Below are 25,355 nucleotides of genomic sequence, written 5' to 3'. Positions count from 1 at the left end.
CTCTTTGTTTCTCTTATTCCAAGTGAAACATTAGACAGCCAGTCCTCTCCTCTTGCATGACCCACAAGGGTTTGGAAGCTGTTTTCCAAATGACTTTCCATAAGCTTGCCAGCTTATCCTGCTCCAGTCCCAACTACTTCTGCTGGCTGTAACACTGTAGAAGTGATCTCTGTGTGTGTCTCTCTTTCCCTCTGAGAGAAAGCCTGTTTGCCTCTCTCTGCTTGCAAAACCACATGACCCTCTTAGAACAACAAGCTCTCTTCCAGACAGTCTGTGGCTCCAAATAAGATCTTTCATCCTTTGCCTTTTGTAAACAACAATCCATTAGAGAAGTCTCTTGAGCACTCTTCAAAGCTCTTGCAAAAGCTGTGGAGCTGATAGGTCTAGCATGGGGCAGAGCTCCAGTATTTCAAATATGATCTGTTATAAAGTGTTTGTAACACTTTATAAAGTGACCTACTCTAACAAACCTTTCCCACTTTATCTCCCAAAAATATTTCTATATACTCTGTCACAATTAATTGTATTGTATTGGAGCCGAACTTAGCTATGTAACAGTATTTACAGGATTGTAGCAGTGAGAGGTTGAAAATGTTTGCAAAATCACCAGCTAGTTATTCAGCACAAATTTAAGGAAGGAACCAGGTATGTCATGAAGGCCAGATGCTTTCTGAAGATTCATCCATCTGAAGATTATTTTCAAGTTCACCTCAGAAACTAAAAGCACAGTGTCACAGGGGATTGAGAGGCTGCATCATTGTTTTCCTTTTCAGCGAGCATAGGTTAGATGATTTGCAGTTAATGGTGCTGCCTTTATATCGCCTTTTTGGATATGATGGCCTGCAAGTCTTGCTACAGCTGTTGAGCATCTATTAGCAATGCCTTGTCTGGAATTGTCTTTTTTTTTCCATTGGTAATAGCTTTCTCGAGGTTGCATCTGTACTTCCTTTATGTTTCTGAATTGCCTGATCTGAACACCACAGATCTGGTCTTCAACAGGTTACAGATCTCTTGGTTCATCCATGACTTCTGGTTAGTTCATACTTGAATAGTCTTAGTTGGAACATCTGTGCATTTCTTGATAAGGTTAGTAAAAACAGTGGCGTACTCATTTAGGTCTGCTGCTGTGTCCTTGAATCAGCCCAGTCTACTGACTACAGACAGCTACAAAGCTGCTCTTCTGTTTAAAGTTTATTTTGTCACAAAATACCTTGTGAGAGGGGTTCTTCTGCAAATAGACTAACGGATTATCTCTAGCATTACATACAGCCTATTTTCCCTCCCCAGATCAGCTCTGTACTTCTGTCCACCCATGCAGTGCTCTCCAGTTTCTGCTTGTTTAACCTCAACTTACCTTGTTATATCGTGATCTTCCTTTCAGCATTGTTGAATAGTCTGAGGTTTCTCACTCCTGGAGGACCAAATGGGCTGTTTCTGTATTGTATTCTCTGTGTAACTCTGCAACCATTGCAGATATTCAAAAGGTAATTTATATCACCAAGCAACAGACATGATGTCTGTGCCCTACTTGTTTCTCATAGCTTGCTATTGCATGAATACATCTGTGGTACTGAGAACTTGTCCAGTGCACGTGCTGGACACATCAAGGACCTGATGACCTTACAATGCCCAACTGCATCATGTTTTTGAATTCATACAAGCAACAGAATGCAAGCTATCTGCACTCAAATTGGACCATGCCGTGGAGGTAAGCAATGACTTGTTAGTCCAGACTAGAAAAATATATGGGTTTCCGATTGAAAACAATTTGAACAGGAGAAGAACATTGTATCAATTGAAATGAGAAAAGCTTTCAATAATGTAGCACACCTCAATCATATTATTGACTTTCCATTTGCAGAGTAAGTCATGCTAATGTTTATAAATGCATTGTGCATGTCATAAAATGTGGCACTTTGCGAGATGTTACTGTTTTTGAGTTAATGTATTAGTGACTAAATTTTAAACATAGTTGATATTCTTAAAACACTCTTTATTATTGCAAGCCCCTTGTATCATAATTTGAAATGTATATAAATTGATTAATCTCAATTATTTTTCCATTTTTAAAAATTTTGAGTTAAATTGAGACTTTCTGTCTTATTCTTAAATCATAATTTGATATGAAGTTTGAAATGTTGAACTGAAAACTATTCTGGGGTCAGACCATGCATCTTGCTCCTTGTTTAGGTCATGATCTTGATTGTCTCAGAGTTCTGAGGTTCAATTTGTTATGAGTTCAGTGAACCCCATATACCAGCAGCAATGGAAATACACCAAAGCAATGGCTCCTTAAGCAAAATTAGTTTAATTCTCTGAATATAAAACAGGATCAACACCTACCAACACTGTTATTTAAACAATCCCTCCACCCCCCCCCCTCCCCCACCAATGTAATCTAAGTGCTTATTGTATAATGTGTTTTTAAGAAAGTCCTTTTTTACTGGCCAATCTTCCACTGTCCACGTTTTCAAGGCTACAGTTTCCATTAATCTTAAATTGTGTGCACTGAATCAAACAGTCACTACATTCAAGCAAACCTCAGTGCTTTACTTAGAATTACCAGGCAGAAAAGTTGTGGAGGGCCTCAGAGAGATGGTTGTTGGACACCCCAAATAGGAGTGTCTTCCAGAAGAAACATCTTCTTTCCTGGTTCTTTGCCACACCGGGAAAACTAGCCACCACTCCTGATTTCCACAGAGAGTACACACAAGCTACCATATTAGAACTCTGCCCAGTCTTGAAAAAGGAAGCCTTTTTAGCAGGCTCCTCTTCTGTCTGGCCTTTTTTCAGACTGCCTTCTCTCTCGTTCTCTGCCCCTTCCCTCCTGATGTTTCAGGCACTGTTATTGTTTTTGGTTTCAATTTGTAAATTTTGCAATTGCCAGGTTTTACAAAAAACTACTCTCTTCAAATGTTTCATTTTCTGGAGTGTGCTTGCAAATGTTGCTAAAGGCCAGAACCTTCTGTTTGCACCTGCCCTCGGATTTTGCAAGGCATTGTCTGCCTGTAAAATGCATATAATCCTAACAGCTAACCCTATTCCTTTTATAAGCATATATTTAATTAACTCATTGCGTCACACATTGGCATTGTTCCAGAGGGAGGAAAGATTCACTGCAGTTACAAAGAAAAGTGGTATCTTGGCTACAATAGTAAAGATATTTTGAAAATCAAAAACTTCTGTATGTCACAGATCTGCTGTAATGATGTGTTCTTTTATTTCCATTGAATACTCCTCTTATCAATGCATTTACCCATTCATCCATAGAAAATGCAATCCTTTTTTTGCCTTGTCCTTTTACATCATCTAAGAACTTAAACATTCATTCCAGATGTAATAACTATTCGCTTGCATTTTTTTTACAATCTTGTTTATTACATTCAGTGCTCAAATTGGCTGACAGTTATTCAGTTTCCATAAGTAACTCTGTCCTTCCAGTCTCCTGATACCTTAATTCTTCATCTCACCCCACTCTGACCTCTCCATCTTTGGCCCCCTACACTGGTTCCGATGAAGATCAACCTAGATCCAGGAATAGCAACTCATCTTCCATCAAGATACGCTGCACATGTTGGACTCAATATTGTATCCAGCAATTTCAGATGCAGTACTATCCATAATGTTTGTAACAGACACTTTTTTCCTTTGTTTGCCCCTGAGCTCCACAGTTTTAAATTTGTAATCAAACAATGCACATGTAATTAACGTGCACATTTCAGTTTATTCAAGGTTATTTATATACCTTTTGGTTTAACCATGTAGAAATTGTCACTTTTTATATATAGTTTCCCCCATTTCAGGGTACGATAAGGTTTGGGGTATTTGGCTTCACAGGTGTTTGTGAGTACTCGGGTATGTTTAATTGCTTTGCTGGTGAAGGTATGAGAGAGGTAGACTTGCTTCTAAGCCTTTGATCACCTTTGGAGTCTGTAGATGCCATTTTTCAACATGAGGATGTGCCAATGAAAGTCAAAGAACTTATGATGAAACATAAGAATAAAACAGTAAGAGACATCACCCAAACCTCAGGTTTACTAAAATCAACAGTTTGGAACATCATTAAGAGGAAAGATTGGAACTCAGTAATCGCAAAGGGATTGGTATTCCAAAGAAGACTTCCATTGCTGATGTCAGAAGAATTTTTATTCCAAATCTCCAAACGTATGTTCGACTGATCAGAAACACTCTTTTGAAGGCAAGTGACAACTGGAATGTGCACTTTAATCACATGTGAATTGTTTGATTACAAATTTAAAACTGTGGAGCACAGGGACAAATTAAGGAAAAATGTCTGTCCCAAACATTATCGAGGGCACAGTAAATGGTCTTTCCTATTTGTGACCATTTCTGAGGTCATCCAGTTTTAACATTAATGTCCACTTCCTCTCTTCCTATATCCTAGCATTTTTAGTATTTTTTTGCTTCAGTGTTCTTCATTCATCTGCCAACTAGATGGCATTAAAACATTGCGACTCCTGGGCTATCTTTGTAAAGATGTTCCCTTACTTCTCTTCATCTCACCCCCTATTTGTAGGCACACCTGTTTCTGCATTTTTTACAAGTTTCATGAAGGACCATGAATGAACTGAAATGCAAACTCTATTTTTCTTGCAGGCACTGTCTGACCTGCTGAGTATGTGGTAAGCCACTATTACGTATAATTGTCTGGTCAGGCTGATTGTACCTGTGGCCCCTCGCCACAGGCTCCTGTATAAAAGTGGCTGTTCCACCGCCCTCTCCTCAGTGCACGATAGTCGAACAGTATGAATTTGCTGTTCTTAAATTAATAAAAGCCTATTGGTTTCTCAACAAATCTTTTGAGTAATTGATAGTGCATCAATTTTATTCAAAGATTTTTTTTCACAATGGAGCAGATCCTGAAACCAGAAAAGCTGGAGATCAACCATCAATCGGGGGGATGTGGCAAGATGGCGTAGAGGACAGATGTGCGATCCCACCCTTCCTCAGCTAGTTTTTTTAAGTACCCATTTTTAAAGTTTTTTAAAGTGATTAAAAATTGTATTTTTATTTTTTGTAATATTAGTTGGTTACAAAGGCTACTACTGTAAAAAAAAGAAAACTCAATTGCAGAAGAAACTATCTTTTAAGAGTGCTGAAGAATCGAGGCCTACCTGCTTAAATGAAGCCACGGAGGCATGAAGCATGAAGGCACAGAGGACCCTTGCCCAACTGAGTATGACGCCGGCGCTGATCCTGCCTTTGCAAGATGGTGCCGGCTCGACGACAAGCTCGGTCGGTGCCCATGATGTCGGGCGGGCGGGCGACTTGGCCAAGAGAGGATCCTGTGAGCCCATGCTGCTGTCGGGTGGGCCAGGAACGCGCAGAGTGGCGTTGGAAGCCGCATCTGCATAGTCCCTGGCCTTACCGGGCATGCGCGGCGGCTCTAGGGTTCGGGAGTTGCTGAATCGGGTATGGGCTGTGGGGGGGCCCGAGCGGCGACTTCCCAAAGTGGTCGGGGTGCCGTTGTCGGGTGTTCAGACCCGCAGCCGCTCCAGAAAGGGACCGATGACATCTGAAGAGGAAGAAGACTTACCTTTATTGGGCAACATGCAGGAGCAATTGGGAGTGGAAACTAGAGAAGGTAGGCCTCAAAAAGAGGCACTGGAATCTGGAATGGAGTCGATGTGTGCTGTTTTGGAAGGGATTGCTTATCAAATGGATAATATGTTTAAACAAATTACTCAAGGATTTTTGGAAGTGACAACTAAATTGAATACTATGTCTGAAGATATGACTGCAGTTAAAAGTGATGATAATAAGTATATCAAATCAATGGACACAGTTCAAGAAAATTTTTTAAAAATTGAAACAGCTTTTTTTGAATGTAAAAATCAGGTTGAACGTCAAAAGAAAAAAATGGAGAAAGTGGAAGATTCTTTTGTGGATTGGGGAATTCAGAAGAAGGAATTATTAAAAAAATTTGATTCATTGGAAAATCAAAGTTGAAGAAATAAAGTGAAGATTGTGGGTCTTCCAGAAGATATTGAAAGTTCCAATCCAATAAAATTTTTAAGAAGTGGATTCCCGAGATGTTGGGCAAGGAGTTTTTTTCGTAAGGCCTAGACCGGGCACATAGAGCGTTGCAGAAGAAACCGTTTCTGGGACAACCGCCAAGGGTGGTTTTAATCCGTTTTCTGAAATATCAGGATAGAGAAATGATACTATGGTTGGCGGTGCAGAAGGCATGACAAAGTCAAACTCCAACGATGATTCAAAATAAGAGTATTTTTTTACGCAGATCTGAGTCAGGAGATTATTAGGCGACGTCGGGAATTCAATTCGACTAAAGAAGTGTTGTGGCGGAAGCATTTCAAAAGTGCTTTTCATTATCCTGCAGTGTTAAAAGTCTTTTATGGTAATTTTCAATCTCAGTTTTTTGAAAATGACCATGATGCATTTATCTTTGCTAATTCACTACCAGAGTTGCGAGGAAATGGTTGATTTTCACCCCCGTCACCAAAAAGGAAGACAAATGGAAATGGGAAGAATGGGAGAAATGGGAAGAATGGAAAGAAAGAAGTGTTAACTCAAAGTCTTATTGACATTGAAGACCGGGAACAATCATTGGGATTGGGATTAATATATTGATTATATTTGATTATGATGATGTGAATAATGTATTTCTGGCTGGGGGGGGGGGTTGGGTTGGATGGCACTGAAATCTTTGATAGTCATCTGCCACTAGTGGGGTTTACCACACCCAGTTTTTTTTTAGGGCGTTACTAGCTTTGGGTTGTTTCTTTTATGGTTAATAAAAATTTTGTTTTGGAATTTAAAAAAAATATGTAGGGGAGGGATAGTGATTTTAAGATATTATAATTTGTAGTGAGTGATCATATCGTTAATTCTTAGGGATGTCTAATCTGAAATTTGCAACTTTTAATGTTCAGGGATTAAATAACCCAATTAAGCAAAAATGAGTTTTGCCTTAAATTAAAAAAATGAAAATTGTTATTGCTTTTTTGCAAGAAACACATTTGACTGAAAAAGAACATTTCAAATTGAAGAGAGATTGGGTTGGGCATGTGGTTTTTTTCTTCTTCATTTAATTCCAAGGCAAGAGGTGTAGCGATTTTAATTCATAAGAATTTTCCTTTTGAATTACAATCTATGGAAGGAAATGCTGGAATGGTTTTAAGGGTGAATTATAAATTATAAATTTTTTGCTGAATCTTGGACTTTGCTTAATGTTTATGCACCTAACGTTCGACTGAACAAGGGTATCCATTGTCACCCGCCTTGTTTGCATTGGCTATTGAACTGTTAGCTCAAACAATAAGACAGAATGAACAGATAGATGAGAGTTGTGGATGAAGACTATAAGATTAATTTATTTGCAGATGATGTTTTGATATAATTCACAGACCCAGAATGATCATTGCCGCATCTGCAGGAATGCTTATTGCAATATGGAACAATATCTGGATATAAGTTTAACTGGGATAAGAGTGAAATTTTGCCAGTTGAAGAAGGAGGTTATTCAGAATATAAAGATATTATAAAATTGAAATGGTCTGATAAAATTAAATATAATTAAATAATGCTGATCATCAATATTTATATAAGTTAAATTATGTTCCTTTATTAAAAAAGATTAAAGCAGATTTAATTAAATGGAAAAATCTCCAATTAACTTTAATTGGTCGAGTTAATTGTATTAAGATGAATATTTTTCCTTGAATTCAATGTTTATTTCAATCAATACCATGTCCTCTTAAAGGGATTTTTTTCAGGATTTAAATAAAGCTGTGAGAGAATTTTTAAGGAAAGGTAAATTATTGCAGGTAGCATTATTATAAACTTACTTGGAAGTATGAGTTAGGTGGGCTTCAATTACCTCATTTTCAAAATTATCATGAAGCAGCCCATTTGAAATTTATTAGTAGATTGATGGATTTGGATCAACCCCCAAATTGGGCGAAAGTTGAGATAGCTTGGATTTCTGAAATTGAAGTGCATCAATTTGTTGCGGGAACATAATATGCCGATATTAAAACATTTTTTAAAGGTGTGGAATAAAAGAAATAAGATTTTAGGATCAAAAGGTAAATTGTCAATTTTATCCCCATTATATAATAGTCAGCTTATTCCCTTTTCAATATTTAATAAGTATTTAAAGATTTTAAGGGTATAAAGACATTGCAGGATTCTTTTGTAGAAGGACAGTTTATTTCCTTTAATTAATTGAGGAAACGTTTTAATATTGCTGAAAATTCTTTGTTTGTTTATTATCAACTTCAAGCTTTGGTGAAAGACATGTATAGTAGAGAGATGACTTTACCTGTATTGACGGTATTTGAATCTTTGATTTCTTCTATACCAAAAAAGTGATATATTTCTGTTATGTATCAAGTGTTACAAGACAATATGGATAAACTGGAATGGGAGAAGTCTAAACTTAAGTGGGAAAATGATTTAGCTTTTGTTTTCCCTGAAGATTATTGGGCAGATATGTGCTACGACAGTGTAACTAAATTGACGAATGTATGGTATGGAATGGTTAATTATAATTTTTTTACATCAGTTATATTTAACTCCAGAGAAATTGAAAAAATATGGTTTCAGTAACTCGGATTCTTGTTTTAGATGTGGTGTATGTATTAGTACTTTTTTACATGCTGTCTGGTCTTGTGTTTGGGTACAACCATTTTGGGAAGAAATTAGGTTAATTTTGGAAAAATTATATAACATTAAGTTACCATTAGATCCATCTATTTTTTTAAATGGGTTACATGGTTCCTTTAAAGGGATTAGGGCTGGATAAATTTCAAATTGCCATTGTACGTTTAGTACTGTCTTTAGCTCGAAAATGTGTAGCAAGTACATGGAAAGATAACACAGTGATTAATATAACGCGATGGCACAATGAATTGAAAACTTGTATTGTGATGGAAAAAATTACATATAATTTGCATGATAATGATTCTTTTTATTGTCATTAAATGGTTACTGTATTTGGAATATATGCATTTAGATGTACTTTGATGTATTGTATATTTTTCCTTTTTATTAGTTCTACTTAAGAGAGCTGGCTGATGGGGTGGGAGGGTATAATTTTTCTTTTTTGTGTTTATGCTTTTAATTTTTTAAATATATATAATTATAAAATTACTTATACTGGATTGTATATTTTTCTATTAACGATCTTCTTAAATAAAGTTTTCAAAAAATAAAAATCAATCGCCTGAGGCATCCACCAACTTCGAGCTCTGGCTGAACTGTTTTCAAGCATTCCTGCAGGCTTCTTCTTCCATTGTGTGATCAGATATCGATAAGGTACAAGTGCTGCACTCCCAGGTTGGCACCCTGGTGTATTCCATGATCAAGGATGCTACGTCGTACCAGGAAGCCATGGACATGCTCAAAAGACAGTACCTGTGTAAGATCAATGTCATCTATGCCTCTAGTGACTAGCAAACAATGGCCTGGTGAGTGCAATGCCTAATGTTTTCGGGCCCAGTGAGCACTTTGGAGGGCCTGTAAATGCAAGGCTGTGTCCATTGTGGAGTACACAGAGGACCTGATCCAAACACCTACGTCGCAAGGATTAGGTCGAACTACATCCGACAGAGACTCTTGAGGCAAGGGAGCTCAGTCCGTGGAGAGCAGTCGAACTAGCAGGTATGCTGGATGTGGCTCTCCAGAACATGGAGACCTACTCAACCGATTACGTGGCTGCCTTGTGGTTACCCCAGGTTCCCCATCTTGGGATGTGCTGCCACCCTTCGGTCTGCTAACAACTCGACCATGGCAGCAGTCCTCCATGACCACCTCCCATCATTCTTGTCTGGCTCTGGTGGCAACCTGACTACAGCTGTGGTGCTACAGGAGCACACAAATTCTGTGACCTGTGCAAGCATCAGAAAAAACACTGCTCAGTAAAGGATTTAACTTGTTCCAGCTCCAGGAAGAAGGGGCACTATGCCAAAGTAAGCCGAATCCCTTTCCTAGCAGCGCCATGTGCAGATCGTGGGGGCTGCCATCCTGGACACTGTCATCACTGGGGTCAGCAGTGATGGGGGTCGGCATCTTTGGGACCCAGCAGCGTTGAGTGTGGGCTGTGAAGCCCATCATCTTGGGTGCCATCTTCTGGATCCAGCAGGATTGCATGTGGGCTTTGGGGGCCTTCATCTTGGGCACCACCATCTTCCACAGGAGTGATGTTCAATGTCCTGATACTGGCTTCCATCACTCTCGACCAAGACAGCCCACATCAACTCGCCAGGTCAATGATGGACATTCAGGTAAAGGGCCTCGAGATGAGTTGCTTATTCTATAGTGGGAGCACGGATAGCTTTATACACCCGGAAATAGTGTTGAACTTTCCCATACAGTGTTGCTGGAGAACCAGAAGGTCTCATTGGCATCCAAATTGCACACAGCTGACGTCCAGGGGTTCTGCATAGTGACTCTAATAGTGCTGGGTACCGATTATAAGGACTTTAGGCTAATGTTAATGCCACAGCTCTGCACTGCTGTGCTATTGGGACTGGATTTTCAGTGTCACCTTAAAAGCGTGACAATGGAGTTTGATTGGTCCCAAACACCCCTCACTGTGTATAACTGGCAATTTTCCAACCAACCATTGTGCACCTCCTGCTATCCGCAATCCCCCATCACATACAACCAACAATCCACCTGTTCACCATGCAGGGCCTGTCAGTTCTCCATCCACACTTAAAATTTCCCTCCCCCCCACTGTCGTTATTCCCCAACCTCACGCCTGACTGTAAACCCATTGCTACTAAAGGTAGGGGGTACAATGCCAGGAATAAGGCCTTCATCCGGGCAGAGGTACCGCACTTACTCAAGGAGGCGATTATTGAACCCAGCACCAGCCCTTGGGGAGCGCAGATTGTGGTAGTACAGAATGGGGAAAAGAGTAGGATGGTCATCAACAGATAACCCCCTCCAACGCATCACCAACATGGTCAACTAAATTGCCCAATATTGGGTCTTTTCAACCATTGACCTGAAGTTGGCATATCACCAGCTCCCTATCTGCCCAGAGGACCACCAGTATATGGTGTTTGAGGCAGATGGCCACCTCTAGCACTTACTGCAGGTCCCCTTTGGTGTCATGAATGGTTTTTGGTTTTCCAGCAGGAGATGGACTACATGGTGGATTAGAACGAGATGCAGGTAACTTTCCCGTACCTCAGTAACATCACTATCTGCGGCCACGACCTGCAGGACCACAACACCAATCTCCAGAAATTTCTCAAAACAGTTAAGCTCCTTAAATTGACATATAATAAAGCCAAATGCATGTTCTGGATAACCTATCTGGCCATCCTTGGCTGTGTTCTAGAGAATGGCGTCACCCAGACCATATGCAACCACTCCTGGAGCTTTCCTTCCACATAGCCTCAAGGCCCTGAAGAGGTGCCTAGGGTTCTTTTATTATACACAATGGGTCCCCAATTATGCAGACAAGGTCCACCCCCTCATCAAATCCATATTCTTCTCCCCGGCAGGGGAGGCTTGTGCAGCCTTCAATCAACATTAAGGCGGACATCGCCAAGCCACAATGCATTCTGTGGATGAATCCAACCCATTCTAGATGGAAAGCGATGCGTCAGACTTCACTTTGGCAGCCACCCTTAACCAGGCAGTCAGGCCAGTCACATTTCTTTCTCACTTACCCTGCAGGGCCACGAGATTCGACACTCCTCGGTTGAGAAAATGGCCCAAGCTATTGTCGAGCCAGTGTGACCCTGGCGTTATTACCTGGCCGGCAAGAGATTCACCCTGCTGACTGATCAACATCCTGTCACGTTCATGTTTAATAATCAACAGTGAGGCAAAATCAAAAATGGCAAAATATTAAGGTGGAGAATTGAACTGTCCACCTATAATTATGACATTCTGTATTGGCCAGGGAAACCTAATGAGCCACCAGCTGCTCTGTCCCGTGGGACTTGTGCCAGCACACAGATCGACTGACTGCAAAACTTCCACAGGTTTTTTTTCATTTTGTCAAAGCACATAACCTGCTGTACTCCATCGATGAAAAAGAACTGCCAGGTCTGCACTGAGTGCAAGACGCACTTCTATGGCCAGGCAAGGTACAATCAAGAGTGCAGTGCAAAAAACAAAAAGCGGAGAATTTAGACTACTGTAGTGGCGATTGAACAGTGGCAGCAGCGGTGAAGTTTTAAACACAGCAGGGATTTAAGGGAAGCAATTGTTGGGGTGGCGATGCGGAGTCTTATGGGAAAGTTCATGAGCGAGTAATGTATGCATGATGTCAGATATACCAAGTTTTGTTCTACGGAGAGTTTGGCGCCGTCACTTCAGTTCCTCTGACGAAAGCACGTGCTGGGGAAAAAGAAAAAGGAAGAAACTAAAGGGAAAAATGAGCAATGAAAACACTAAAGTGAAAGAGAGAACGTGAGAAGAGTCGGGGCTGGGAGAGCCGGGGGGTTGCAGGGAAGCCGAGGCGGCTGAGACTGGGAAAGCTGCAGAGGAAGGTTAAGTCGGGTGGAAGGGGTGGGAAGCTGAAGCCGGTGGAGGAGCGGTGCAAGGGCTGGGGGCTGGGGAGGGGGTGTGTCAGGGGAGCCCAAGGGCTGGGATGCTAGGGAAGCTGGTGGGGAGGGAGGGTGGGGAAGTCGAAACCGGAACAGCAATAGTTCATTAGACAGTCTGTATTCATACTTGATTAGTTGGTTCCAATTTAGGTGGCTAAAAGTGCAAAAAAACGTATTTTTTATTTCTGGTAATTAGTTTTAAATTGATAAAATACATGGTTACTGTCTATTTCTTTGTTGCTAATTATATTTTATGATAATTAGTGAGTGCAACAATGCAATACTTATTATTAAATTATACAATGCTCTCAATTATGCAACGCCAAATACATCCAAGAGTAGTTCTTGCAAGACCTTTTTGCTGTTTTTTGGTAAGCTCCTGCACCTAAAAAATTAGCACTGCATCCCTGGGCACAATTAATTAAAGCCACCCGTTCCTTTGAGCAACTCCTGCCCTCCATTGACTGCAATGTGATGCCACAGCCATCAAGGCCCTGCGCAGCCTCTTCATTCTGTTTGGCTTCCCCAGTTATATCCACAGTGACCGGGGACCTTTTTTGAGTGATGATCTGCATTAGTATCTGTTGGCCAAAGATATTGCCACGAGCAGGACCACTAGTTACAACCCCCTGGTAATGGGCAAGCGGAGAAGGAGAATGCTAAGGTTTGGCAGGCAGACCTCCTAGCTTTGCAGTTTAAGGGCCTCCCAGACCCTTCCTGGCAAGAGGTTCTCCTAGAGGTGCTCCACTCTGCTATGTACTGCCACAAATGCCTCACCTCATGTTTTCCTTTTAAAGAAACGTGTTGCTCTGTTATATAGAACCCTGGTTGTATAGGCTCAGGTGAGACTACATTTGGAAGGTTGCAAGTTTCTGTCTATGTTCAACTGGAGATTTACTGCTGCAGAGGAAATCGAAAGGCTGCAGAAAGTGGCAAACCTAGACAATTTCATCACTGGTATCAACCTCCCATCCATTGAAATCACCTATTTGAGACACTGCATCAAGAATAGCCGACATCATAATGAATCCCCATTATCCTGGCCATGATCTCTTCTTGCTGCTCTCTTTAGCAAAAGGTACAGAAGCCTGAAGTTTGGCACTCTAGGTTCAAGAAGAATCTGCCTGCACTGTTGAGACCACTTTTTCTGCACTAACTGCAACTGCTAATATTTATTTATCTATTCTCTTATTTCTTTTCTTTCATGCAGTTAAGTGGTGCTGTGGTAAATGATCAGCCATAATCTTGATGAATGCAAGCGGATATATGATTGGCTAAATGCCCAATTCCTGCTTCTTTATCTTGTGTTTTTATATTCATTAAGCTAAAATTTTAATTTTGTTTTTTCTCTCCACAGATGCTGTGATATTTCCAAAGAATTTTACTTTTAATTCTTGATTTCTACTGGTCACAGCGTTGTGATTTTGTAAAATAGACAGATTATGGCTCTCGCCAGAAGTACTCATATTCTGAGAATGAATTTTAAAAGTGTATAACTCTTTCTGAGAAGTAACGAAAACAAATCTCACAGGAATAGGAAGAAAACAGTCTAATCTTTAAACATTTCCTGGAAATATGTATTTAATTACATTAATGACCCCTTATTCTACTCTTTGTACTTTTATCGCACACTCCTCAGAAGATCTTGGTTTATGGTTTCTTGGGCTACGTAGTCCATTCATCTTAGTTTAATTCTTTTAATAGATAGAATTTCTTACTTTTAAAAAAAATTCATTAGGTTTCATGCTTCTAAAAGCAAACTTGGACAAAGTTCCAGCACAATTTGATATGCTTCACCAATTAACTACTGAACTTCCCTGTTCTACGGAATTCCTTGTGTAACCAAATATTTTAGTTTTTCAATTTGCACCCTCTAAACTTGAACTGGTCTTTGCATTCTGCTGAGGGCGTGTATGCATACCCTGGTGCTTTTCCTGTTTAAAGCTATCAGAGTTTAACTCGGGTGCTGCTTCTAAGGTGCATGTATAATTTTTCAAAATTTTTATGTCTGATGTCGCTCGTGTTCCTTATTGAGGAACAGATTACCAAGAAACCTATTTCTGAAAATGTTATTACAAGCCCAGAGGACTCCAAAAACCAGCAGCCACAGAACTTCACCAAAGCAATTGTTACTTAAACAAAAATGTTTTAATTGTCTTAAAACATAATATCGATATTTAATTTATTACTATTAACTTAACCTAACTTCACTCCCTTCCGATTTTAAGCACAGGTGTATGTAATGTGTATGTTTGTATGTGAAAGTTCTTTGTGTCATTGTCCATTCATTCACTTTTCATTGCTTCAAGTTCACTGGTAGCAGGCAATTTTCATACTATGCACAGAATTTAGCATACGTGATTTTCATCAGGCTCTGTTGCTTTAACTTAAATTCTTACTGCAAAGGAAGGTCTTTGTTAATTTCAGAGAGAGATATTTGTTGTTCGTTGGACACGCGCAAACTGACTGCTTCAATCAACCACTTCAGTGTCTTGCCGAAGAAAAACCCTCTCATGGGTTTTTCCGAAAGATAACCTATTTTCAGGAGAAACACATTAACCAGCCACATCCTCTTGTAATTGACTACAAGGGTCTAGAATAGGCTGAAATTGAAACTCAAAAACCTGTCTTATAGCAAGTCTGCAAAACATGCAATTTCCAACACTAACTCTTGCTATAAACTAATTGTCTCTCCCTCTCACTTTCTCTCTCTCTCTCTCCAAAGAGAATAGCATGTTTTTTTTCTCTCAATTTGCAAAAGCACATGACCCCTCTTAGAACAGCAAACTTCAACCAAACTTCGATCACTGGCACCTGCAAAAGATTAATCAATTTCTGAGCCTGGACATCTATTTCTTTAAAGGCAATAGTCCATTTCGATTGCACAATATCAGTCCAATTAACACCTACTTGTGAAGTCTTCAAAGTCGCATGGAGTCCCTGCTTATGGATAGTTCTTGCATTTCAAATGAGATGTCTTTTGTGAAATGTTAATGTCTGTTTGTGAAGTTTAGTTTACCTAAACTAAACTCCACAATCTATACTTTTTAAGATATATTTTTATCATCATTTTATTAACCCATTCCATAACAGTGTATAATGGCTTAAACTCTTTCAGAGAGTTAATTTGTTGGAATAATTCTAGTTTGGCGTGTTTTATCTAAACTTGTAGCTTTATTCCAAGAAAGTTTAATGGTGATCTTTTTTGCTGTTTGTTTTACAATATTCAAAGCATCAATATGAAGTTTTGCTGACAAAATAAAATATTATCGGTAGTTACACTTTTTTTTCCCAAATTCTAAAGTTTCTTTACAGTTGAGCACAATGTGTGAAGACTCTTGCTTATTCATATGTTATTATGATTTCAATGGTTCCATGAAGAGGAACCCAGTACAATCTGTATTGCTGCATTTTTTTAAATTTTGGGATTATTCCAGGTTCAAATAAAATGCAGCAACATTAAAGTCCCAACTGGCAGTAACAAATTTCAAGATTATTTCAAATATTGCTGAGTGATGAAGAAAAAAATCCAATTTTTTCATCCACTGAGAAACAAATGATTTTTTTTCCATTACCACTTGAACATTTTCATATTTGGCTTGTGTAGTGTGTATAAAAGCATACAATAATAATGGAAGCTCATTAAATGTTATGAGTAACATATTTCAAAAATAGAAAGTTCAATTTGTTCCATTTCTTAGCATATAAAAATCTATTCTTTTTATCAACCTCAGTACATTTCAACATGACCTTTGAATTCATTATACACAATATGTTCTTTCAATTTCTTTCCTTTAAAATGTGACATCAAAATATATTTATTTTAAAAGTACTTTGCTTTTCTTTACAGTGTGTTTTCACTTATAATGATCCTGTTCTTGATGCGCCTTGGAAATTTAAGTTTACAGATATTGCTACTACTTTTGTTTCACGATGAATCATTCATAATGAAAGGTATGGTGAATAAATTTAATATTTAATGGATAAATTTAATTTAACATGTTTTCAGTAACATTTCATATGTTCATTCATATTTAATTTTTCAGGATGGGGTAAGTTAGAGTCAAAGAGGCTTTTAACCCAACTTATCCGTGCTGACCAAGTTGTGTACCCACTTCTCAGATTGCCTCTGGCAGTTTGTTCCCTACCTTCCACCCTTTTAAAAAAAAATGTGCTCCACTGGTCCCTTTTAAATCTTTATTTTCATCTTAAGTTAGGCTCAGTAAAACTAGATACCTCCATTCTGGGGAAAAAAACTATGACTATGTATTTTGTGCATAACGTTCTTTAAATACATCTCCTCTCAAAAAATATGAGGTAAAATATGATTAAAAGTTGAAATAGATTTATAATGAACATAACTTCACGTCTATGCTGCAATACCCAAAAGTGCTGGAGAAACTCAGCAGGTCATGCAGCATCTATTGGAAATAAAGGGTAACCAAAGGTGTGAGCAAAAAGCAGACAAGCCCCTGAAGGGGAGGAGAGGAGTTTTTGTTGTGCTGTATCAGAACAAAGTCTCAAACCACAGGACAAACACAAAAATTGAATGTGTTCTGCATTAACCAATGTCTGTTAACAGTATTCATATTTATGATGATTTGCATGTTATTATTTGAGTAATAAATGAGTTATAGATTTGACACAGAACCAATAATGACATATTTGACAAGTTTCTGCTCCTGAAGTAGAGCTGGGAATGCTTGTTCGTTATTTAACTGTGGAAGACCCAACAGTGTTTCTAAGCATTAAAGTGATTGGAAAGTAAATTCTGTAAGGTATGCTGACTTGGCCCAGCTTTACTTATCTATGTTCTTGCCCTACTCTAAGACAGTAATTCTCCTTCCAACTCCACAATTAATTAAAAGTATATTTGCAAAAGCAAAAATGTATATTTTTGGTGATACCCTACTAAAGGTCATTTCTTTAGAAATAATTGATTAAGGATTGTAGAAAATGGTTCTTCATTAGAGTTGTGAATCCATATTAGTGCATGCAAAATATGTGGTACCAATTGGTGGTGTGAGCAGAATGTACCTACAATTTGGATTTCACTTTGGTGATGGATCAAAGTTTTGACATGAAATGTGCAAGCAGATGGCATTTAGTTTTGGAATTTAACTTGGATAAGTTGGATTTTAATTTAGGTAAGTGTGAGTTGATGAATTTTGGCAAGTCAAACAAGGGCAGAACAGTAAGAGAAGCAGAAAAGTCTACAGATGCTGTGATTGTAAAAACACAGAAATACTGGAGGAACTCAGCAGGTCTTGCAGCATCAATAAAGTTAAAGATATATAACTAATGTTTCTGGCCTGACTGGACAAGGGAGTTACAGAGGGAGCAGTCCCTGCAGAAGGTAGTAGGGGAAGATATGTCTGTTGTGGGATCACATAATTGATGGTAGATATAGTAGAGGATGATATGTTCGATGTGGAGATGGTAGGTGAGGACAAGGGGTAATCTTGTCGTTCTTGCCCATGGGGCGGAGGGGGCCATGGCAGATCTGCAGGTAATAAAGGGCCAAGTTGATGGTGGAAGAGGGGAAAACATGATTTTGAGAGAGAGAGAGAGAGAGACTACATAATTAGATGAGGTAATGAAGAAAGAATGTGGCACACATGTCTTTATCACAAAGGATATTGAGTACAGTACTTGCACCATACAAAAGGTTGCTGAGACCCCATTTGGAGTATGGTGTGCAGTTCTGATTAGCCATTCATAGATAGGATGTCATCAAGGTGAAAAAGGTACAGAAAAGATTAATCACAATTTTGCTGAATTGGAGGGCTTGAATTCCAAGGAGAGACTGGATAGACGCGACTTTTTTCCATGGAGGAATCTGAGGGCTGATCTTGCAGAGGTGTACAAAATTCATCAGGAGCATAGATAAGGTAAATAGTCTTTATCTCTTTCCCAGGGTAGGGGAATCTAAAACTGGGGGTATAGATTTAAGATGCGAGGGGAAAGATTTCAAAGGGACCTGAGAGGCACTTTTTCCATATGTATAGTTGGTATGTGGAACTGTTTGAGATGGGTACAATCTTAATAATCAAAGGTAATTTGGAGAGATATGTGGATAAAGATTTGGCGAGGTATGGGAAAATCCAAGCAAACAGGATAAGCGTTGGAGGACAACTTGATTAGCATTGAGCAGTTGAGCCAAGAGCTAGTCTCCCTGCTGTAAATCTCTTATGATTAAAACTGAAATGTTCAAATGTCTATCTTGTCTGTAAATTTAGATGTGGCATCCATCAATTTTTGGTGTTGAAGCCTTTCAGTAGATAAGCAAATTTAGTGGAATGCAAGCCCACGAAATTGAACTTTATGAGATTGACTGAAGCCTAATTGATTTTTCAGAGCGAAATATGAGAGGAGTTAAGCTGAAATAAGGCTATCCTGACTGAATTATTTGGTAATTCATAATGAATGGCAATGAGAGTGGTCTGTGAGAAAATTGCTTGCTGCGCTCAGAAGCATTACTAGTAGTGCTCGAAATTATCACAGAAACGTTTACCTTTTCTGGTACTGAGAAAATGTAATTTAGAGAAAGGAATAGAATTCTTATAGGTGACAAGGTGTGAAGAAGTGTTGTTGAGGTAATTGTGGGAGTTGATAGGTTTGTAGAAAATGTTTATAAAAAGTTTGTCTCCTGAGATGGAGGCAGAGAGGTCAGGATGAACCACGTGAATTTGAGGTTGAGGTGAAAGTTAGCAGCAAAGTGAATAAAGTTGCCAAGCTTATCATGGGTGCATGAGGCATCACCGATCTAGTCGGCAGTGCAGTGGAGAAAGAGTTGAGGAGCTATGCCGTGTAAGCTTGTAGCACAGATTGTTCACAATGCCGATGAAAATGCAGGCATAGTGGGACCCATGTAGTAGGATGGGTAGAAGGGATGGCGAGGTTAGTGCAGCACTATTACAGCACAAGTATAGATGGCACTTTCCAAGTTCAAGTATTTCCCAATTTCAAAAAATGTCATCTTCAAAAGAAAAGTAAGCTATAGTATTCCGAATTACTATCTTATTCATCCAATAAACACAAACTTTGTAATTGCAACTATAAGTAGTTTTAATTCATTGATAAAACGGTTAAAGATTTTGCATAACTTAGCATTGAGATTTTCATAATGATGAATAAACAAAGCCTACTGCATAATGATATATGATAGTCAACTTTAAACAGATATAAAAAGATACAGACAAAATAAGAGGAATTAAGATGAATTCAAAGAAAAGTATCTAGAGCATACATCCCGTTCATAATTCTTCGAAGAATGAGATGCAAGCTCTTGGTCCTCTCAGATATTACAACATATGACATCATAGTCAATATGGTAACACTACAAACAATGTTTTCTTAAAGGGATAGGCACAAAATTAACTACGAATCAAAAACACAAGATTTTAACCTTTACATTCTAACCCCTAATTATTATAAGAGACATTTTTTAAAATTTATTTTATTTTTTATTTTTTTTTTATTTTTCACACTATGAACCATACTGACCAAAATACACACTAACATTTCCCTCTTGAATATACAATGTCATTTTCTCCCCTTTTCCACCCTCCCTTCCCTCCCTCTTTCACCCCCCTCTCTCACCCACTCAACATTCAACCTATATGATACATTAAACCCATTAAACAATGTCATCACACAATGAAAATAAACAAGAAATTTGTGTCTTCTACTTTTACATACTGGGTCAATTCATTTCATCGTCTTCTCATTCTGTCATTTTAGGTGGTGGAGGTCTGCAGTAGGACTTCTCTGTTGTGTTCCATGTACGGTTCCCAAATTTGTTTGAATATTGTGATGTTATTTATTAAATTATATGTTATTTTTTCCAATGGAATACATTTATTCATTCTATGTACCATTGCTGTATTCTTAGGCTATCTTCTGATTTCCAGGTTGACATAATGCATTTTTTTGCTACAGCTAAGGCTATCATAATAAATCTTTTTTGTGCTCCATCCAAATCGAGTCCAAGTTCTTTACTTCTTATATTACTTAGAAGAAAGATCTCTGGATTTTTTGGTATGTTGCTTTTTGTGATTTAATACCTGATTTAGATCTTCCCAAAACTTTTCCACTTTCTCACATGCCCAAATTGCATGTACTGTTGTTCCCGTTTCCTTCTTACAGCGAAAACATCTATCTGATAATGTTGGGTCCCATTTATTTAACTTTTGGAGCGTGGTGTATAGCCTGTGTAACCAATTATATTGTATCATGCGTAACCTCGTATTTATTATATTTCTCATAGTTCTGGAGCATAGCTTTTCCCATGTTTCATTCTTTATCTTTATGTTTAGATCTTGTTCCCACTTTTTGGGTTTACAGTTTGTTTCCTCGTTCTCTTTCTCTTGCAGTTTGATGTACATGTTTGTTATAAATCTTTTAATTATCATTGTGTCTGTAATCACATATTCAAAATTGCTTCCTTCTGATAACCTCAGCCTGGTTCCTAATTTGTCCTTCAAGTAGGTTTTCAGTTGGTGTTATGCAAATATTGTACCGTGAGTTATACCATATTTGCACTTCATTTGTTCAAACGATAATAATTTATTTCATGAAAAGCAATTTTCTATTCTTTTGAACGCTTTTCTCTCCCATTCTCTAAAGGAAAGGTTATCTATTGTGAAGGGGATTAGTTGATTTTGCATCAATATTAATTTTGGTAGTTGATAATTTATTTTTTTCCTTTCTACGTGGATCTTCTTCCAAATGTTGAGCAGATGGTGCAGTAGTGGTGAATTCCCATGTTGCACCAGCTTTTCATCCCATATATATATAGTATATGTTCAGTTATCTTCTCCCCTATTTTATCTAGCTCTAATCTGGCCCAATCTGGTTTTTCCCTTGTTTGATAAAAATCTGATAGGTATCTTAATTGTGCTGCTCTATAATAATTCTTAGTTTGGTAGCTGTAAGCCCCCTTGTTTGTACCATTCTGTTAATTTATCTAGCGCTATCCTCGGTTTCCTCCCCTTTCCATAAGAATTTCCTTATTATTTTCTTTAGCTCCTGAAGAATTTCTCTGTTAGGTGAATTGGTAACGATTGGAATAGGTATTGTATCCTTGGGAAGATATTCATTTTAATGCAATTTACCCTTCCTATCAGTGTTAGTGGTAAATCTTTCCAATATTCTAAGTCGTCTTGTAATTTCTTCATTAATGGCTGATAATTTAATTTGTTTAGATGGCCTAGATTATTATCTAGTTAAATACCTAGGTATTGTATTGCTTGTGTTTGCCATTTAAATGGTGATTTTTTTCTTAAACTTTGTAAAATCCGCATTATTCATTGGCATCGCTTCACTTTTATTTGCGTTGATCTTGTACCCCAATATTTCTCCATATTCCTTCAATTTCTTATGTAATTCTTTTATTGATAATTCTAGTTCTGTTAAGTATACTATGACATCATCTGCAAATAGACTGATTTTATATTCCTTCTCTTTTATTTTTTATCCCTCTTATTTTATTTTCTGTTCTTATCAGTTCTGCCAATGGTTCTATAGCTAACGTGAACAGTGAGGGAGATAGTGGACATCCCTGTCTAGTTGACCTGCTTAATTTAAATTAGTTTGATATATATCCATTTACTGTCACCTTTGCCAATGGTCCCTTATATAATGCTTTAATCCAATTAATATATTTCTCTGGTAGGTTGAACCTCTGTAGTACTTTGAATAAATAATTCCATTCTACTCTGTCAAAGGCTTTCTCTGCGTCTAAGGCAGCCGCCACTGTTGGCGTCTTGTTTATTATAAGAGACATTAATGACTAACATAATAATTACTATTACAGATACAAAAGTATAAGATTATAAATCAAAACTTCCTGCTTTTTGTAAAAGACTGATTTTAGTAATAGGTTGATTTAAGTAACCAATCTTGGTTTTAATGTGCACTCGCCGAATGAAACCTTTTTTGTCCTGAACTGTTTCCATGATTTTCCCCAACAAGCAAAAATTTCTCGGTGCAGGATCATCCATTATAATTACAATGTCTCTGCATACAAAATTGCATTTAGCTTTAGACCATTTTTGTCTTTCTTGTAATGAAGAAAGATGTCCTTTAATCCAATTTTTCCAAAATAAATCTGCAATAAACTGCACTTGTCTCCATCTGTGTCTTGCATAAATATCTTCTTACTGAAATTGACCCGAAGGCATTAAAGGTTTAGATTTAAGAAGTAAGAGATGATTACAGAAATTTTCGTTATTGGACGACAATTTAAAATAGCTTTGATTTCACACAATACTGTCTGAAGATTGTCATCATTCAATATTTGACTATTCAAAATGGAATTGAGAATTTTCTTGATTGATTTAGTCATTTTTTTTCCCACACACCTCCATGATTTTGATCCTGTGGGTGGGCTAAATATCCATTTAATTTCCTTTTGAAGTAATGCATCATAAATTTGATGATGATTCCACTTTTGAATGGCTTTTCATAACTCTAATTGAGCTCTTGTAAAATTAGATCCATTATCAGAACGTAATTCTTTTACTTGACCAAGTCTGGCGAGAAAACATTAAGAACATTGATACAAGGGACTGTATCAAGCGATGACACTACTTCAATATGAATTGCTCTTGTAGTCAGACAGGTAAAAATAGTTCCTTATCGTTTTTCAATACTTCTTTCTCGTTTTACTTGCAAAGGACCAAAGTAATCAAACCCACTTGTGTAAATGGAGATTCATCAGGTGAAAATCTGTCTTGTGGTAAATCCGCTATTTGTTGTTCTCCAGGTTTAGCCTTTGTACGTCGACAATTAACACATTTTGATATAATTCTTTTGATTAATGTTGAAGCAGCAATTATCCAATATTTCTGGTGTAATTCTGATAACACGTGATTACTACCACCATGACCTGTTTTCTCGAGTATTTAAGCACTGATGCATTATCAGACCAAAACATAGAATCTGCTAACTCCATCTGTAACTCTCTTCTGAACACAGTGTCCATTTTGTTCGCCATAGTAGCAGCAATTCCTTTCAAGGTATGGGGACTGGCTTTAACGGAGCCACTCTGGCTTTTCCCATTACAAATCCACAATGTACTCGCTCTTGGTTATTTCGCAGTACTAAGTAACTGACAGCACCAAAACCATCTCTGCTTTCGTCAGCAAAATGGTGTAACTGAGCAAATGTGGACAGGACTGTAGGTTTAAAACATCTGTTGACTTAAAAACTTTCTAACATTTCAAGACTCTCAATTGAATTCATCCAATCTTGTGTGATGGAATCCCATCCAAATTTTCTTCTGCACAATTCTTGTAGAATTTTCTTGGCTATTAATACAACTGGTGCCAATATTCCTAAAGGATCATATTTTGAGCTTACGATCAAAAAAATACTTCTTCTTGTCAAAGGACATTCTTTCAGAACAATTTTGAATTTGAAAACAACAGACTGAACACATCATTGTACTCCTAGAATTCCTTCAACAGGTAGATCGTTACAATCCAAGTCAAGATGTTTTATCTCCTTTGCTCTTTCTGCCTCAGGAATAACAGACAACACATCTCAAATGTTGCTAATCCATTTCAAAAGGAATAAACCTCCTTTATTACAGGACCCTTTTAACTCATGATAAAGATCTATTGCTTCTTTTTCTGAAACCACTGAAGTAAGACAATCGTCAACATAGAAATTATTTCTGATGATGCTTATAGCTTGAGAACTAAATTGCTCTTTATTATATTCAGCACATTTCCTAAGAACAAAATTTGCTCCAAATAAATGAACTGTCATTCTGTATTCAATCATATCTTTACTGTAATCGCCATTAGGCCACCATAACAATCGTAGAAAATCATGATCTTCTGATGGTACTTTCACTTGATGAAATATCATTTCAATATCTGCAGCAATTACAATAAGCTCTTAACAAACTCTTATCAAAACATCTATTAAAGTATGTTTCAAGATACCTTCAGATACCTTTTCTACATAAACCTTGGTTATCATGTCCAAATAACATTGGTATATTCCAAATGGAAGAAAGAATTTCTCTTCAAATTCAGCATACGTTGTTCTGCTATTATTTTATTGTCTGGCATACAAATTTCTCTTTTTTTCAAAGGTAATGCTATACAATAATGATCATCAAAATGTTTAACAGAATTTGAAACTAAATCTAGAAACTGTTTATCCTCCTTTGAATGTTCTTGAATATCTTTCACACATTCAGGGAAATCAATTTTAAGCTGTTGTTCCCATAGATCACACATGTCAAACTCTGGCCCGCGATATAATTATATTTGGCCCGCAAGATCATATAAAAAATGTATTAGAGGTGGCCCGCTGGCCGCCGCGCCAGTATAGCGCATGCACAGTAACTGCTGTGTCCCAGGGTGAGAGAGAGAGAGAAAAATCCTGGTCCTTGAAAAGTAGTGGTGGGTGGTTTTATAAACACGCTGTCGTGTCCCCCCGCCCACCCCCCCACCGCAGCGCGGCCTGGCCGGTGTCAGGGGAAGCCAAGGCCGCTTCCCAGCGCCCGGAACCCCAGTGGCACAGCGTTTCTTGGAGCTGCAGATGGAGTCGGGACGCCGGAGGGAAGATTGGGGCTCCCCGCCGGGCGATGGGGGCGCCGGCTACCGGCCGCCCTGCGCCTTCCCACCGGACCAGCGGCGGGTGCCCGGAGTACACATGGAGAGCGAGGCTGGTTGGTCAGGTAGGGTGGAACCCCCTGCCAATCTCGGGAGTGGCGTGGGCTGGATCGGGATTAGCCGCGCTCACCTGCTCCTCCACCGCTGACCGGGATCCCAGCACGGTCCT

At 38.3% G+C, this 25,355-nt stretch overlaps 1 protein-coding gene across 4 annotated transcripts in view; it reads left to right on the top strand.

Moving 5' to 3' along the window:
- Positions 1-25,355, top strand: part of mfsd3 (major facilitator superfamily domain containing 3) — a 191,995-nt gene that overhangs the window by 65,262 nt on the left and 101,378 nt on the right. For all 4 annotated transcript variants that reach the window (XM_069930860.1, XM_069930865.1, XM_069930842.1 and 1 more), the window contains exon 4: positions 16,405-16,508. In XM_069930860.1, the coding sequence (XP_069786961.1) occupies positions 16,405-16,508 (104 nt within the window). The remainder of the gene's footprint in view (positions 1-16,404; positions 16,509-25,355) is intronic.

Source organism: Narcine bancroftii, chromosome 1 (genome assembly GCF_036971445.1).
Source record: "Narcine bancroftii isolate sNarBan1 chromosome 1, sNarBan1.hap1, whole genome shotgun sequence".
Classification (NCBI taxonomy): Eukaryota; Metazoa; Chordata; class Chondrichthyes; order Torpediniformes; family Narcinidae; genus Narcine; species Narcine bancroftii.
The sequence above is the reverse complement of the archived record's forward strand: the minus strand, read 5'-3'. Positions and strand labels throughout refer to the sequence as shown.